At 36.1% G+C, this 18,138-nt stretch overlaps 1 protein-coding gene across 1 annotated transcript in view; it reads right to left on the bottom strand.

Annotated features, from left to right (window-relative positions):
• Positions 1-1,773: 1,773 nt before the first annotated feature.
• LOC146317980 (pituitary adenylate cyclase-activating polypeptide type I receptor-like) overlaps positions 1,774-18,138 on the bottom strand; it is a 29,840-nt gene continuing 13,475 nt past the window's right edge. Inside the window, exons 3-14 of the mRNA XM_084731764.1 lie at positions 17,541-17,651; positions 17,323-17,438; positions 16,403-16,500; positions 15,293-15,425; positions 12,612-12,765; positions 12,077-12,137; positions 11,504-11,573; positions 11,300-11,391; positions 7,725-7,808; positions 5,108-5,237; positions 3,575-3,616; positions 1,774-2,749 (exon numbers count right to left, since the gene is read on the bottom strand). Of these exons, the coding sequence (XP_084587890.1) occupies positions 2,546-2,749; positions 3,575-3,616; positions 5,108-5,237; positions 7,725-7,808; positions 11,300-11,391; positions 11,504-11,573; positions 12,077-12,137; positions 12,612-12,765; positions 15,293-15,425; positions 16,403-16,500; positions 17,323-17,438; positions 17,541-17,651 (1,295 nt within the window). The 3' untranslated portion in view covers positions 1,774-2,545. The remainder of the gene's footprint in view (positions 2,750-3,574; positions 3,617-5,107; positions 5,238-7,724; positions 7,809-11,299; positions 11,392-11,503; positions 11,574-12,076; positions 12,138-12,611; positions 12,766-15,292; positions 15,426-16,402; positions 16,501-17,322; positions 17,439-17,540; positions 17,652-18,138) is intronic.

Here is an 18,138-nt window from a genome sequence, read left to right as displayed (position 1 = left end):
TCAAACAAAAAGACAAAAAAAGAAAATGGGCAACACTCCTCGATTGTCAAGAGCTGTCACATTAAAGCATTTTGTGTTGACTGTAACAACATGTATTGTTTTTTATTCTGAAGCCGTTTATGAGTTTGACGTTGCTGCTGAATTGAAACAGACTTGAAATTATCTTGAACAGATAATAGTTTTAAACATTAGGTAAAAAATAAAGCAACGATTATGGAGAGCTTTTACTCAAGATTTGTCAAAGTCATCATGATTAAAAAGAAAAAAAAACACAGCAGGACTCATTTCACTTAAAATGTAAGTTATTAAATAGAGAAAAAGAAGAATTTCACAAATAAATCGGCAGGATATTTTTCTTTTTTGCAGCACACAGTGGAAAAAAACACAGTAACACACCACTCTGTACATCCTTTGCAGGAAATAACTCTTTCTACACCTTTAAGATATCTGTTCAGTACTGTAAATAAAAATGATAGCTATTTGTGACTGACTAGGCACTTTGGAATATGAGTGTAGGAGATGATTAATTAAAAAAAATTAAAATAAAGAGCTATTTGATATGGCATGATGTGTTGAGGCTCAGAGAAAATCTTTATCTTGAAGAGCACGTTGAGGGTTTGATTCTCAATGCCTACAACAAAATGCTGTACATGTTCACTTATGGCACTATTTGGAGCTTTGGATAAAAGCATCCACTAAATGGCACGTGTACTGTTTATGTTCACAGTCTGTAAGAACATGACTGACAAGTCCGTGAAAAGGGAAAACCAACTGGAGGAAACTACTGTAAAGGCTCAACACTGATGCCAGCTGTGAGGATAAATCACTTCAGAGTGTGGATTTTAAGTCTTTTTCAGTCCAATTTGTATTCTGTCATGTACCGTGCTATCCTCTACAGCAGTGGTTCCCAATCTTTTTTGTCTTGTGAACCTTTAAAACAATATGAAATTAAACTAACAAACTGTGAGCACTTTAACCAAAGTGTGATTTTGCTTTCACAGATGGTTAAATCTAAATATTTTGAGAAGCCTGAAGGTGTGAAACTACCTTGTTTTTTTAATAAGAAAAAAAAATCATAAATATATAACTGTCTATTTGCACCCGAGAATAGGCACATGACAGCTATTTGGCTATTCACACCTGACCAACTTATTTTAGACTATATATACGCAACAACAAATCTGTTCATGATAAGAGGTTGTGGTGGATAAAGGGGTAAAGTACAGGACTCTTCCAGAGTGGTGTTTGAGTCCTGCTCCAGCAGATTAGTATGTGACAGAAGTGTGAAATTAAAGGTTAGTGCTACCTTTTACTTTTTATTATTATATTCAGTTTTCAGTCACAGTTTGTTCTGGTTAAATACTAGCATTTCTTGGTCAGAGTTAGGCATCACAACTACTTGCTTTGCTTAAGAAACAAAAGAATTTGCTCAGGTTTAGGCAACAAAACTATGAGGTTAGGTTCAGTGAAACATTGTGGTTTGTCTGCTATGTTGGTGTAAATAGCCACACTGGCTATCCCAACCCAGGTGTAAATAGCATCTGCCTAAAAATAAACATATTTTAATGCTTCAGAAAAGCATCGTTCCTCTTTCATAACTTGTTGTATCTGACATCTCATGACACCTCAGATTCATCTTCAGGTTGGGAACCACTGCTCTTCAGTACTGATTCATTTTGGCACTGTGTTCTTATATATATACGGTGTATTTATTTATTTAATACAAACAAATACTTCAGAATAGAGTGGGCAGGATCTTCTGGGTCCTCAGGATATGTGATGAAGTCTACAGATTTGGGCTCCAGTTCCTTTTGTTTGAAAAGGTCATTACAATACTGCATTATGCAAAAGAAAGAAATTCTGATCTAGACACCAAAGGTAACTATTTACAAAGTCCATGAGTTGTTTTTTTTTTTTTTTTTTTTAATATATTTTTTGACATACTCTGTACTTACGGCTGATTGTAGAAAAAATGTTTAAATTTGAGACAAAACGTTTAAACAATGAGCATTTTTTACAAGCAAGGCGAAAGTTTGGTTGATATTTAACTTTGGACTGTTTGTGAGATCCAGTCAGGCAACCTGTATGGCACTTTGAAGCACATTTACTTTACACACCAACAGCCAAATGTGACCCCTACAACTGATGTTTAACCTTTTTTTTTTTTTTTTTTTTTTTTAAGTAGTACTGTTTTTGGCCCCAACACTACATTATTTTTTATTAATAAATAAAACAATAACAGTGGCAATTTCTAATATTTCTTTATGTTCTAATCAGAGGAGTGGGATTTGAGCTGTCTGTAAAACTATTAAGATAGTCAACTAAAACACTCCAATAAATTAAATTATTCAGTAGAGTCAAATGAATTTATAAAGTATGAAAACCAGCTATGCACCTCCAATAAATGCTTTCAGGAATACCTCATTTTCTAAAGGCCAAACTACAAAATATAAGAGCTGTGAGGGGCCACTTTGGTCTGCTCTGGTCGGTCTTGATGTACATAAGTGGAACGGCACCTTAAAGTTGACTCGGGCCAATCAGACGCTCAGGTGGGCAGGCTGATGTTGGCGCTCTCCGCCAGTGGGCTGGACATGCGTATTTGGGAGCTGCTCTTGCTGAGGATCGACAGCTGAGTCCCGCCGTTCACTCCACTGCTGGCCAACGAAGGGTGCCTCTGCTGCTTCAGGTCCACAGCAAAGTACCGGTTCACCGTCCAGCTGCGCCATTTCCTCTTGATCTCCGACTGCACCTTCAGGGAGAAACTTCACAAGGTCATTTTTAATGTACTTTAAGCTGCACCAGCTCCATGAAAAGGTACAGTACACTTAAGCTGCGTGGGCATCGCTTGAAAACATTAAAGGGACCATATTTTTTGAAGTCGGGTTGTCGATGTATTACCTACAGTAGATGGTGGTCAGCACACCAGAAAAATGACTGTTTTTGCCAATGGAGTCTGGTTACTTTGGAGAGAGCGATATCTGACTCATGCTGTAGTTTTCTGTCAGAAAAGGCTATCTGATGGCAAAGTAAAGCCATGAATATATTCTAAATACAGCATACATTTAAACTGATATTTTCTTAGGTGTGGCTTCTTCAGTTGGTTAAAATACATTTTGGTGCTGACCCTTCCAGTCTGTCTGTTTCCTGTACACTCTTCTCTAAACTCAAAGTGTGCCAACCACCATCTCCTGTCTATCGATAAGTTTCTCATACAACTTCAAATAATCCCTTTAAGTGTTTATTAATGTGTTTGTTGACAGTTATAATTCTTGTGAAGCAAATGTATCTGGTGGAAGCTGTACTCATGTAAAATAAAATTTCATATCAGAGGCCAGCAAACAGGTCTGACGTTTGGCATCTAAAATGAATTGAGTTATAACAATTCATTAAGTGTTATAAATGCTGAATCGAGTGGGCTGAAGTCAGGTGTTACCATTCTGGTCAATAATTAGGGCGCATATTTATAGAGGCCTTTCCTAAAATATGCTCAAGTGGTAATGTCTGGCATCGATGTGTCAGAAAATCAAGATGTATTACAGAGTGAATGTGTTTATGAACAGGGACAAAAGCTTACCTCTCCATTGAGGAAACAGTAGAGGACAGCTACAACAAAGCCCTGAGAAGAAGAATGGGGACAGCAAAAAAGAGAACAACAGCTTGAGACAGAAACATGCTTTCATTTTTAAAAATAACTGCATCCTTATCGGCAAAGGCTAAAGAGATCTAGAAGAGTCTGACAGAGAGCATGGGTAAACTTTAAAAATGGTCAGACATCTCTATTTAAAGCTAGTGTGTGTTGACAGCTCTGAAAGTCAGAGAGAGGGAGCTGTTTGAAAAAACGGAGCTTCCATGTGTCATTTTATTTGTTTATTTGACAGAGGCAGTGGTCAAGATCATGTTTATATTTCCCCCTAAAGATTTGTTTGTCATTTTCTGTGTTTGTAGAAATGCGATACAATATTCTATTTACTCATATTGGAAAAAATATATAGTCTTCATTAGAATAGTAGGACATTCTTATTTGCTGCAGCTAGATTGTATGATTTGCGCAGGTATTTGTGTGTGTATTTGTTGCATAAAGCTGTCTCCTTTAGAAAATTTCAATGGTGCATATCAAAAATAAAAGCATAACATACAGGACTGCAATTAATGATCATCTGTGTTATCAATGATTCTGCAGATTAATTAACTGATGGTTTGAAATTCCTATCACTGTTCCTCAAAAGTTGTTCAAATGGCTTATTTTGTCTGACAATCATTCCAAACAAGAGTAAGAAAAGCAGCAAATTGTCATATTTGAGAAGCTGGGTTTGACGAATCAATAAATCAACTAATTGTGTCGGCACAAATAACAATGTTGTATATCAATATCAAAAAAGTAGTAAAATATCTCTTTGGCTTTTTGTCTTTGTAGGTACAAGTTAAACATGCATCTTGTGTTTCATTTCAAAAGAAAAGCATTGGAAGACTCTGTCTTGATACACCAACTCATTGTGACAGAGCTCTAATAATAACTTTAATTATAGCCAGTCTGTTGTGGTTTGTATATTTAGTTGTTCTGTGATCAGTTTACCTCTAACTAAGGTAGCATACGAGATGTCTGAAGCCAATTTGTTGCTAATACAACATTTTAACTACTTTATAAATGTTGATTATTGTTGGGCATTTCACTCTGAACTTTTACTCTTTAGAATCCTCAAAAACAGACAGCTAGTTTATACTTTTGTGAATCCAGGCTCCTTGTTGCTATTCTATTCATTTCATTCATTTTGCTTGTATATACAGTATTTCATTCTTATATATCTTGCATCTTGTGTCTTATTATGCTCTATAGTATCTATATTTTGTCTATTTTCATTCTTAAGTAGGCATATAGGCTTGTAATAAAGCTGACAAAGTTGTTGCATGTTCACTTGCTGCATAGCTGTGGATAGTGAGGGCAGAGGACTAGGTTCAAATATCACCAGCACGCTTCTAAAGAGCCTCTTTGTATCTCAGATGAGTTATTATCCCATCAGGTTCTCTCATTCATCATCTGGTATTTGTCTGTAGTTGAAACCGGACGTTTGAGGAGCTCTAAGAGCTGTAAGAGCTGTTAAGAGCGTACCTGGAAAGATCCCAGTCCCAGTTCAAACACCAGTCTCTCTCTCTTGCTGACATCTTCAGGTGAGAAGGCGAACACAGTGTAGTGAATACCAAAAAGGGGGATGAGCAGGAGAGTGGAGCGCGCCAGACGCCTACACACACAAACACACACACACACAAATACACCCAGATTAAAAAGATTCAGGTGGAAGTTCACACAAATCAAGGTCATATTTTACTGGTTCTGGTCAGCTGGATGTGATGAAAAAACAGAGTTACTGATGCAATGTCATGATACAATGTCTGACTTCTGTCTTTACATTTGTATTTTTAGATTTTTTTAGTCATGCTAGAAATTTTAAATTTGAATTTACGAATAAGACTGGAGATCCTCTTTATTTCCTTTGTTGTCAGCCGTTCCCAGAAAGAGACCAAAGATTCTGAAGTACTGCCTGTGTAGCCAAAGCCTGATATATCCCGTTCTTCTGTGACTCCATTGTAGTCCAATAACCATTAAAACAAAGGTATTTTTAATTAGTTTAATTTTTATTTATTTATTTCAGTTCAGTTTAGTTTCAGTTAGTTTTCAGAGTGGTTTTGCTCATTTTTGTTTAGTTTTGATTGCTTAAAAATATTCAGTTTTAGTTTAGTTTTCATTAGTTTCAGTATTAGTTTTAGTTTTTTTTAATTAAAACATGGTGGGAATTTGTCAGGGTCTACATGTGAGAAGTTCAGAATAGGTATTACAGTACAAACACAACTAACTTGCAGTCATGACATCTCAGTCTTAGTACACATATGCACTGATGCCTCCTCATGATTGTTGTGTTGACAAAGTTGACCAAACTGACAAGTGCACAGTATTGTTTTAGTAAGTTTTAGCTTTTTTTTTTTTTTTTTTTTCTGATGTCTAGATTTTATCCTATTTTTTTCAGTAAACTAAAATGATCTGTCAGAACTAGTTTCCATTTTTAATTTTAGTTTTGTTTTAGTTACCTATAATATATGATTTTAGTACAATTTGTTAAAAATTACAGTGACCAGCTTCTTAAAAAAAGTTAGAGTTTAAAATTGAAACCATGCATTTGTGATCCAGTTTTGAAGATCTACAGTGAGAACAAACTAACATGGGGTTGTGTGCCACAGACAATGTAGGGAAGTCCAAAAGTATTGATTGATTGATTGCTGTGCATTGTTGTGGTTTTGGTCTTTTGTAGGATTTGCTGAATAAGATAAATAATGAATGACATCAGTCTTATCCTTATTCTTTAAAACTCAGGTTAGATTTAATGCACTAATTCATTTTTAGGTGAAGATAGTCACAAGATTGAAACTGAGACCCAAAACACAAAACTGCTGACATGTTCAATATAACCCTGAGTCATATAGAGTTTTATCCTTTTATCCTTATCTCTATAGCATGAATCATGCAGCAAAAGACAGTCTGAAACACACATAAGACGTGGAAACACACATAATCATACGACAAATGACACCTTAGAATAATTGAGGACACAAGTGTGTAACACAGTGGTTTTTACAATGCAGTTCAGTGACCCCCAGAGGCCCTTAAGGAGCAGAAAAAGACATTATACTCTGAAGTCTTTCACGTCTTTATGACATGTTATAAAGTCTATATACACTATTGTGGTCAAAGTGTAGATGTAACATTTTGTGCTGCTGTCTCTCCATTAGTAGTAGAGAAACAACAGATTTTTTCCATTTCAAACTGATGAGAATCAATAAATGTGATAAATTTTGTGTGCGTGTGTCTGTATACTCTTGTACATCTACTTTTGCAAGGACAAGGACAGAAAGGTACAGGGTTGGGGTTAAAGGTGCAGGGGTAATGTGAACTTGATGGCTAGTTCTGCTCAATAATCTGGCAACAGCATTTTGAACCACCTGTAGATAATTTATAGCGAACTACCTGAGACATGTGTAGAGGGAGTTACAATAATTTTGGCGGGAGAAAATGAAAATGTGGGTTAATAATTCCAGATCTGTAGAGGACAGGATACATCTGATATTTACGATATTTTTAATTTAGAGAAAATAGGACTGAACAAGCTTAGTTATATGATAGTCAAAGGTCATGTACTGATCAAAGATGATACCCAGATTCTTAGCAGTGAGTTTAATATTACAGTGAAATGGGATAATAAAAAATATCAAATGAAGTAGTAAAGATCTCAGGTCCAATTAAAGTTTTTCTTTTGTTTCGTTTAGTTAAGTAAAGATATATAAAAATATAGAAAATAAAGATATATAAAATACTGTAGCCTATAGGACTTCAATAATAGCTCCCTCTACTGGTTATTACAGTTTTACCATATATTTTACTTTATCATTAAGGTCAAAGGCTAAAGGATGCACTGTGTCAATGAGCGTCCTCATAAGTACAGAAGTACAAATATGTGTGTGTGTGTGTGTGTGTGTGTGTGTGTGTGCGTGTGTGTGTGTGTGTGTGTGTGTGTGAGCAGTATACATTTGGGAATTCAGACCATTAAAAAAACTCTAAGAACCCCTGGTGTAAAACACACGCAGACACACATACACACACATGCCATCAACACAAGACAGACACACACAAACACGTGTGTTGGCGGACAAACACACACACGCACACACACACTTACAGTGTGATGGTGGATAACTCTGACATCCTGCACGAATGCTGAACAGCCTGTGTGGGCTCACTGAAGCATTTCTGAGCACAGCTGCTACACAGCACAAAGACAACACAACAATACAACAAAGACAGCGTCTTTAGGGACACAGACACACAGTCTCACGCAACACACACATCTTCACACTTGGTCACGCACGCACAGGTCTAAGCAACAGATGAGAATGACATTATCTGCAGGGCCTCAAAAGACAGCATCCTGTGGGAGCAGAACAGGAGTGATGTCTGGCTACAGTACAACTCCATAATGAGGCTCAAGCTTCCTGCCAACAGGTACTACAGATGAGGATATTCTGAAAAGTATTAAGGACGACACATCAGAAGAATTGATGAAGATTTTTATGGCATTTATAAATGTATGGATCAGCAATAAAAAACATTTTTTGATTTAGATTAAAGATACACCGCCCACTGATTCACAGAAAAACATACAGTAGTGGTAATAATGCCAGAGTTTCATCTTATGTCCAGGGTGTTATGTAGTATCTGATTAAAAGAAAAAGCTGGTTATTCTATATTTTTCATTCTATATTCACCATTCATTTCATTGACAAATCCCATGAAAGCACCAAAACCAAATACAGGGCATTTCACACTGCATATTCTTAGCACATGGCTTTCCTTATTCCTGGACTAAGACGAAGGACTAAGCAACTGATGTGAACATTTTAGAAAGTTCCATGACTAGTCTTTGGTCTTTTAGGCTTGGGCAGCATACACGTATTATAATATACCAGGGTATTAGGGAATCGTGAAGGTATGATGTTCAATACCCTCCTAAAAACAGATGCTCCTCTTACTATTAAACTGATACAGAGGTGCTGTATTGTAATGTGCAGCATGCGCCACCAGGGGTCAGCAGACAAATATGGTGTATGGGGGATAAAGTCAATGGACTAACTTGTAAAAAAGAAGAAAAATGCCTCTGCCTCTGTTTGGGAGTAGTTTGGATTTAGTTTTCATAATAAAAGTAAGCTAACAAACACAGCAGAGTACCGACTGATCAAAGTGCTGTAGTGCTGAAGTGAGTGTGTAACTTTAGCAAGTGAGAGTGGTCTGTTGGTCTGGCAGTGTATGTACAGTGAGGGGAGCTATAAATGTACAGTCTAGGTTTGAGTTTGTCAGGGAATAAAAGCTGCAGCTTCACAAATAGAAGCAGAGCTCCTGTGTGTGTTGTTTCCCAACAGCAGGGACCTACGTTGAGGGAGTACTACATCACAGTAGTACGCAAAGTTTTACAGAATACTGCCATAATACCATAAACCTCTGCAAAATGTCAGAAAGGGAAGAAGGTATGAAAAAATAGATACTGCCCAAGCCTAGTGTGAAAGGTCACATAGTCCCAGGCTATGAGAGCTGTTAGCCACAGGCTAAGTGCAGTGTGAAAAGCCCTTACGTGTTAGTTTTACACTCATTCCCAACTTCCCTAAACTGTCTCAGTCCAGGGCCCATTAGTTCTTACTGTAAATAAAGATATCATTTTATACATATACCACCGGGCAGGCAGCAGAAAGCCACTTTTCACTCCTCAATATGAATACAAATTTCCCTTTACCACTTTCATTGTCTAAATTAACACAGAAATTAATGTTTAAAAACTGAAATAAAAAAAAACAAAAACCTTGGAACGTCATATTGGTAGGATGCTGTGCATATGGAGATTTTTAGTTTTTTGCTGGGAACTTTGTTGAGAGTCATCACTACAAGTTTTTACTCATAAAGTCTGTGTAAAGGAAATTCAGAGATTTTCTTCTAAACACTATACATGTTAGAAAATAACTGCTGAAAACATGTGAAAGGACTGTGAGACTATGTAGTCCTGAATAGTGGGATTAGATTATTAAACTGTTTCTACGTTCAGGAGTTTTTGCGCAGTCTGCACCTATTACTTTAAACATACATCCCCTAAAACTATATAAGCTAGAGTGCATTAGCATTTAGCATTAGCAGTGCAAGTGAAGAGAAGACCAATTCTTTTAAGTAACCTGATTGGTTTTATTCACGTGCTACAGGTGAACCTACTTATGAGCCATCAGCTGTGCCTTGGGACACAGCTAATGGGGAGCCTATCAAATAAACAAATAAACAAAATAAAAAGTAAGACTCAAATATAGTTTCATTTTTAAGAAGGTAATTTCCTAAAACGACTATGAAATGCAGTTTTTAACAAAGGATGCTCAAACAGGAGAAAATAGTCACTGTCGGGAACTATTTTCAGCTGTGGATTAATACAGATTTGCTACTCTAGTATTTAAAGCAGAATGGCGTATGTATGTGGTATTGACTTAAAATGAACCACAATATTCATCACATTGAAGGAAAAAGTCACCGAGTACAACAGTTTCGTTAATTTATGTGTTTGACACATGAATAGAGCTCTATGACACAGAGGAATAAGCTGAATCAGGCTACACAGGCAATACTTGATCTGTTCACTGTTGGTTTTGATATTCTGATGGGATTTGTTGACAATTAAAAAAGATATAGAAAGCTGCCAGCCTTAAAGGCCGTCCACACCACAACTATGAAGTGGCACCATCCACTTAAGTTTTAGTTAACAATTTTTAAAATAATATTTTTATATTTATAGCTGTTGGTGTGGATGGTTCTTTATCCTTTGTATGAATCATATTTCTTTGGGCTGCAGGGTTGTTTATGTGCACAGTGTACAAGACATCTTGAAATCATGTTGGTAAAACTTTATATTGAGGTGCCTGTAATAAGCATTAATTAATAGGTAATAAAGCCCTTACAAGATGCTTATTGCATTAATATGTGTTAATAAGACTATATAAGTGTTAATAATAGCATAATAAACATGTTTATTGTTAGATACTAACAATAAATCTTGTTAATAGTTTATAGACTGATTGACAATAAAATAAGTTTAATAAAAGCCTTATTATTGTTTATAACAAACACATTTATTGAGTTTAACTAACTTACCAACTACATCATTGTTAAACCTTTACCAATTTTTTGTTGTTGCTTTACTAAGATTCCTACATACTTCATCATGCATTTATTAGCAGTTCTTAAAAAGTCATTGTAATTGATAGGAAGTGCATAATAAACAATTAATTAACCTTAATGAATAGTTAACTGCTAATAAATGCATAATGAAGTATGTACAAGTTAACAAAATCTTGGTAAAGGTTTAACATGATGCTATTATAAACAATTTTAAGAAACTTGTGAGGCTTTTATTAATATTGTCAAGCCATCTATAAACAATTAACACCTTTCTTAAAAGACTGCTTATAAATGTCTTATAAGCCAACAATAAAAATGTTTTATTATGGAATTATTAATTATATTATTTTTAAACTCATATTAATGTTTGTAAGCATCTTATAAGGCCCTTATTATGCATTAACTCATGCTAATTACAGCCACCTTAATATGAAATGTTACTATCATGTTAATTCACTTTATTGATTTTTATGAACAATGTTTTTCCACACACACTCAGAGGTCTGAGGTCACACAACACTGACATTAGTGTATTTGCTGATGGTCACTTACAGGTAAATGCTTGATTCATTCCCTCCAATGTCAGGGGACTGCAGCTTCTGAACCAGGATGATTATTATTCCAATGAAGAGGACAAAATTGATCTGAAGGGAACAAAATATAAATAAAATAAATCTGGAGGGTAAATTGTATTAAATTATGTTCCAAAAAATAATACGCTAGAAAAACTGGACCAACAGCCAACATCTGTCATACCATAATGGAGGCCACAACTGGTCCCTTGATCACCCACCAGAGGGCAGTGTTCTCATTTGTATCCCAACATCTGGTGGAGGAGGACAAAAGTACATTTCAGAAACCATTCGGCATGCTCGCCATGACATTCTTCCTAAACTTGGTAACAAATAGCACTAAATAGCACCATAAAATAAGTCAATCAAGAAGCCATTTGCAGAGTAATGGGAGGCAGGGGGGAGGGTCAGAGAGGAGTGAAGGATATGGAGTGGAAGTAGACCTAACAAAAGAGAATAAAAAGATAAAAAGTTTTTAACCTACTCAGAATTGTCAGGTCTCACATATTCCCCTCAAATCACAGCAAGTACATATGCTCGCTTCATCTTAAATTGTACGGTTGCCAGGATGAAGAGGAGGTATCTTGATACAAATGTTAGACTTCTGAGTGTGAGTCTCAGCATCACAAAGGTCCCTGGTTCTTTGCTCTGACACAATATTTTCTCAAGTGCCTTCTATGCTGTGAACGTGGCTAACAGTCGACACAGATTTCTTCCTTTTCTGGGGGTAAATCTAAAGTTGGAAGAGTTATTGTACCCATTGTCATGAAAGTGGAGTCTCAGAACTGCCCAGACGGTAACGCAGATGGTCGGAGTTCCTGTAAGAACAGTAATCATTAATAAACTGCAGCAAAACACAGTACAACTATGTTAATAATACTTATCCTGTCATAGATTTGGGTAATTGCAGCACTATACATTAGACCTAATTCTAACATATAATGCAACAAATGTTAACATATACGGTAACAACAGTTCATATTTTTGTGATTGTAAGCCTGTTTATACTGTTTTAACTATATTAAAACCAGATAAACATGACTATTACAAGCTGTTATCATGACCAACAGAGGATAAACGCTGAAAAGGTCTCTCTGAAGATGGTATCGCTACTTCAGCTGTCCTTTACTATAGAATTTATTAAACATTTATTGGCAAATTTGGGTGAAATCTAAACAAACGTTGCACATAAATAAACATAAAACTGTTTTAACGAGGCTTCCCAGATAAAAACATAACATGTAAAACAGAAAGGTTTTACTTTTAACCATTGATCAGGAGTAGGTACTCACCCCATCCCACAATGGTGTACCAGTAAAAGTAACGTCTCTCAGGAAAGAAAGTCTCCACCAGCAGAGTGAAGAGATACAGGCCTTCAATGAACAGCCAGAAATAATTGGACATGACGCAGTAATGGAAGAAAACCATCACTGCTTTACACGCCACCTGCACGGGGAAACAAAGGGGAGGTGCATCAGTAGAGCAGAGCAGAGCGTAATCTATTTTATCAGTGATTTCACATCTGTATTGCTGATGTTGGACGATCCTTTGAAAGCATTTGACCCACTCTGGGTTTCTTATCGTCTCACATAGCAGCAAACTCTGCAACAATTTTATAAACAAGAAGAGTGGAACAATACACTGATCTGGATTGATGTATCGAGTCAGTGTTCAACAATCAAATATTTCTGATGCAAAGTAAAATATCAATCTGTATTGTCATCTTTCAGATATACCTTTATTTTGAAAATCACATGGCATGCCTGTGTCATAAATGTCTCCAAGAGTTCAGTCATACATTTGTTAAATTAAAATTTAGATGCTTATTGTGAGTTGACACAAATATGACTGAGTGTGTTAAATGAAAGCACAATATCATCTGATATCGATCGCAGACTCCTGAGTTAAATCAAATCAAAATCGTGTTGTGGCAGACTTTGTGATATCAGCAAATATTGCAACGTCTTCCAGAGAATTAATATAATTTTGTTTTGTGATGAAACTTGTGATTTACACCTCTACAAACAAGTGAGGTATCAGCCATTTGTTAAGCTTTATGACTTGACTGACATGATTTATGACCAAATGTGTTGCCTAAAGTCACAGTTAAAAACTAAGGGTAACATTTGCTATTAGAATACCCTGCCTGAGGAGATCAGACCTGCTGAGTCAGTGCCCCATTTTAAATCTCTCCTCAAAACACATTTATATAAAGTTGATTTTAATCCTTGATTCTGATGCTTTTACCTTTGTTTTATTTTGTTTTGTACTTATCTCTTATTTTTTGTTTGTCTTTTTTTGTTAATTTTATTGTTTTTATATTCATATTTGTAATTGCCCCTGGAATACTTTATACTAAAAAGTTATTATTATTGTTAAAATTTCAGGTATATTTAAATATGTTTTTGACTTCTAACTGTTTTATTAGAGTCTCTGGTGGCGTGTCTCTCTGGAGTCATCATCGTTTTTAACTGTGTGTTAAAAAAGGCTGGATAAAAAGAAGAGTGAAGGAAATAGAGTACGAAAGGTAAAAATGAGATTACAGAGCCTTCCAGTCTTTTTTTTTTATTTCAAACAGTGTCTCTGAGATAAAATACAAAAAGAGGCAAGCCATGGGAATCTGTTAACCAATGAATTTTATCTAATAGTATATTTATTTCCTATTGTAATCTATGATTTTCTTATTCGGTTTACAAAGTCACTTATTTAGAACCCAATTTAAAAATTTGGTCTGCGCTATAGTTTAATACAATACCCCCTTTTTTTATTTCATAGATAAACACTTGATATTATAATAATATACTCATTGCAGAACTGGTTTTCATTCAAGAAATCTGGCCACCTTATGTTCTACTCACAGTAAAAGCATCTTGTTGCAGCCTCAAAATGTAAAATCCAGGTTTATTGGTGGGCCTTTCTTTAAGCTCCAGACAGTAAATGTCAGAGTGACAAACAGTTTTATTTCTGTAAGTCACAGTGTAAATAGAGGTTGTTGCCGCTGGGGTGACGGGGTTGCAACGGACTACAGTTACTCTAAAAATGTAGCATTTAGCAACTATGTGTGGATTAAAATGTTTTCACAGCCCTCCTCACACGTTTGGTGGGCTGTAATCTAATGACATCATGTTAATTAAAGACTCCATATTCTGAGTGGGGTCAACCAATTACAGCACCGATCTGATTCCTGGAACCTCGATGCCACGATGGTGACCTGTGATCGCCATGGCAACAACGGTAAAGGAGCAGGTTTGACAAAAAGGGCAAAGTACCCATTGATATGTTAATGAGACTCTAGTAGAAGATTTCCACTGGCCTTGCTGAAGCCATTAGCGTACCTAATTAGGTTTATTTATCATGCCTGCTTAACAAGATTGAGCAATGTGTTGTTACCAGACAAAGGCTAAGAGCTTGTTCTGCATTTGTAATCAGGGAGTATTAGTCATCTAATAGTGTTTGCTTTTTCTAAAATTTGCATGTGATTGAAGTTCATTCAAAGGTGCATATCAAACAGGAGAGACTGAAGAAGTGCTTCAAGTCCACTGTCTTTATATCCAGAACAGAGCGGCCCTGATCATATTTTACATGCATGCTTTCCTGTAGAAAACGAGTGGCTGCACTTCCATGAAATCTTTTAATAAAGCTCTCTGGAAGCGATTAAACCAATAATCCTGAAAACATTTTGCCATTGCCATTGCTCTGCAAACTTCTTATATGGATTCAAAACCTACCAGCGATTATTTTGGCAGAGTAGGGATCAATTAGGAAAATAAAGGCCCCATTTTGCAATTATCTGCTTCAAATTTGAATTAATGAAATCATTAGCCTTGTCAATTGAAAATAACCCATTCATTTTTTCATTATAATAACCAAGCAGTCATGGTTGTTTTCGTTCCTGTTGATGAGAATGTCATTTATCAGCCACAGACAATGTGTGTATTTTTATACAGGTAACAAAGCGGTTGTTGTTACTGACGGTGTGTACGAAGCAGTGGTCGCTGTCCTCCTGAGCGAACAGCACACCATCTTTGATGAAGACTGAGATGGCTCTCAGAATGAACGACACAAACAAGTTCATGTGGATGAAGTTCCTGGTGCAGTGGAGCTTCCTGAAGAGAAGAACAAGAAAATATATCACATCTTATCTTGTTTTCCCTCGCCAAAGCAAATTAATTAATGCAGCTGGATGTGTTTAACCCTGGCTGCTACCTGGCTTTTCAGTTACTTTGTTCCTACACTGCATGTCTTAGCTTAGTTCAGTATTTCAGAACAAGTCATGCTACTAAGAAATGCTATAGTTGGGCTGTTGCAACTAATTTATTATTTTCATTACTGCTTAGGTTGCCAATTTATCTTCTTGTCAAATCAATCAATCATTTGGTTATTATTTTTGTCCAAACATCAACTAAACTGAAAGATAACTTATTATCACATAAGACAGAGAAATGCAGGGAATGCTTACAATTAATAGGCTGATAACAGGGAAAGTTTGGCACTTGTGCCAAAAATTTAGACTGGGTTGCACCAACAAAGATTAAGTTAATCTAAAATAATTTAGAATCCCACTTTAAAAAAGCTAGGTTTAATCCAGCAGAGTTGTGTTGTGTTGGACAAATAAAAAAAACCAAAAAACCAAAAAAACCCAGTGTCTTTGCTGGTTAACTGAAATGTTAACAAGACATTTGTCTACATTGTTGGCTAAATAGCTAAATAGTTTACAGAATGTTTGCCTACATTGCTTGCTTCTTCCCTAGTCAGTTAGCCTTCTTAATCTGCTCATGATAGCTCAGCTGATAATTATTTTTGCTCAATTCATCTAAAAATAGCAGCCATTTTAAAAGTTAGGCCTCCTCAACTCCTCATCCCATTTTAATTTGGAGTTTAAAGTTTTGGTGCAACAGACTTAAATTTATTGTAGCTTTATTTTGTCTCCAAATGGTTTTTATTTCTTGTTTTGATTTGGCTTAAATTTTATTTGAGTTTTTTGCAGACATGATTCAAATGGTAAAAGAAGATTCAAGCATGAATGAAACCTATTTTCATATCATGAGAAACCTGACTGTGGAGACTTCATCATGACGCTCACCTGAACCTGCAGAGGATGACCATGGCTGTAGTCAAAGACACCAGTGATGTACTGTAGCCGACTGTGTACAGGGCCTTGACTGAGGCGTAGAACGAGGTCTAATGTTAGAGAGAGACAGAGGGATAGTCATGAGGTGAATGTGGTCATAGGGGAGAGTGGGGTAAGATGAGACAATTTTTATTTACGTTGTCCTCGAGGCAGACAAAAGTGGGACACATGTATGATGATGAAAGCATTATTATATTATTTCAGGATGTTCCCTTTTAAATGAAATTATGTGAATGCATCTATGAAAAAGGGCCCTGAAAATATAAGCTTGAAAAAACAAAAAGTGCCCTGTGGTTCAACTTGACCCAGGTTAGGGGTAAATTGATCAGTCAGTTGGCAAGTTCAGCCATCTGGGGGTAAACTGACCATGACCTTTTCAAGTCTAGTCTGAGCATAATTGAAAAATTGACCGTGTTTAAAAAAGTAATTTAATAATATATTTCCGAATAAATAAAGATTAAAGCAACAATATGTAATATGTGTTTATTTTTTTGATTTGGTAACACCAATTTCATAGAGCAATTTACTTATACACTACTGTCATAAATATGAATTTGTCATAAATATGAATGCATTATGAGTACAACACTAAAAAAAACTAGCAAGTTGGTAACTTTGCTAACAGAACTACTCCACAGCCACCATGGATAAATTTGGATAAACTTGCAGTCATTATACCTGATATAAAAGATAAGACAAGCAAAATTGTTTTTGTGTAAAAAAACAAAAACAAAACATCCTACTTCTTCCATGTGCTTCTATCCATGACAGTCAGATAAAAATGATGGATGCTTAATGAATTTATGGTCACATGACAACAAATGTGCACAGTTGCCCAGAAACAAGAGGTGGGTCAACTTAGTTCATCTCACCTTAGGTTCCACAATAGTTACATTGGTGTTGTCATCGAAGAAGCAGACGTCCACATAGTGAGGGAACGGTTCAGACCAGCCGTCCTCAGTACAGTTACGACTGACCTTCCCCATCTCTGAAAGTGAAAAGCATGTCTGCGCTGAGTTTGGATGAACTGAACTAAATGAAGTTTTTGATACAAATGAGATCAAATCAGGTGAGAAACACAGATAATCACCATCGTCGGGGCCCATGAAGCCATGGAAGAGCTCTGGACAGTTCACCACCACAACTTCACCAACACTGGCCGCCTGCCAGCAGGTCAGGTTATCCCACATCCATGGACACACTAAGGAGCAGAGGACAACATAAACAGAAACCCAGTGAGGTCAATAATAAATAAAGCTGCTGCTGATACAGGTGATGAAATGATAGCATGACACTGATTGAATTTAATTGAACTGAATCAAATTAGGTAATTGACTTGGAGGTAATAGTTTAATTTCCAAACATTTTTATGACGGCCTAACTAACAGGGAAGCAGGTCAGTCAGATCATTTAACGCTTCATGTTTTCTAGACAAAAAGTGCAGTGTATTTTCAACTTGAACAGTTCTTTCTTTTTAACAACTAAGGGCAAGTTCACACCAGCCTTGTTTAGTCCTTTTGAACTGAACCTTGGAACTGCTTCATAATAAATATTTTAAATAACAAAACAAAGGGGGACTTTTATTGTGAAAAACCTGAAGTGCCTACCCTTTTGCAGCTCGACTTTAGACAAGTGTGTCATGTCTGGGTCAGTGTGTTGGTTTACAATTTATGGACAAATTGAATGTT

Source organism: Lutjanus erythropterus, chromosome 12 (assembly GCF_056507025.1).
Source record: "Lutjanus erythropterus isolate fLutEry1 chromosome 12, fLutEry1.hap2, whole genome shotgun sequence".
NCBI classification, from domain to species: Eukaryota; Metazoa; Chordata; class Actinopteri; order Lutjaniformes; family Lutjanidae; genus Lutjanus; species Lutjanus erythropterus.
The sequence above is the reverse complement of the archived record's forward strand: the minus strand, read 5'-3'. Positions and strand labels throughout refer to the sequence as shown.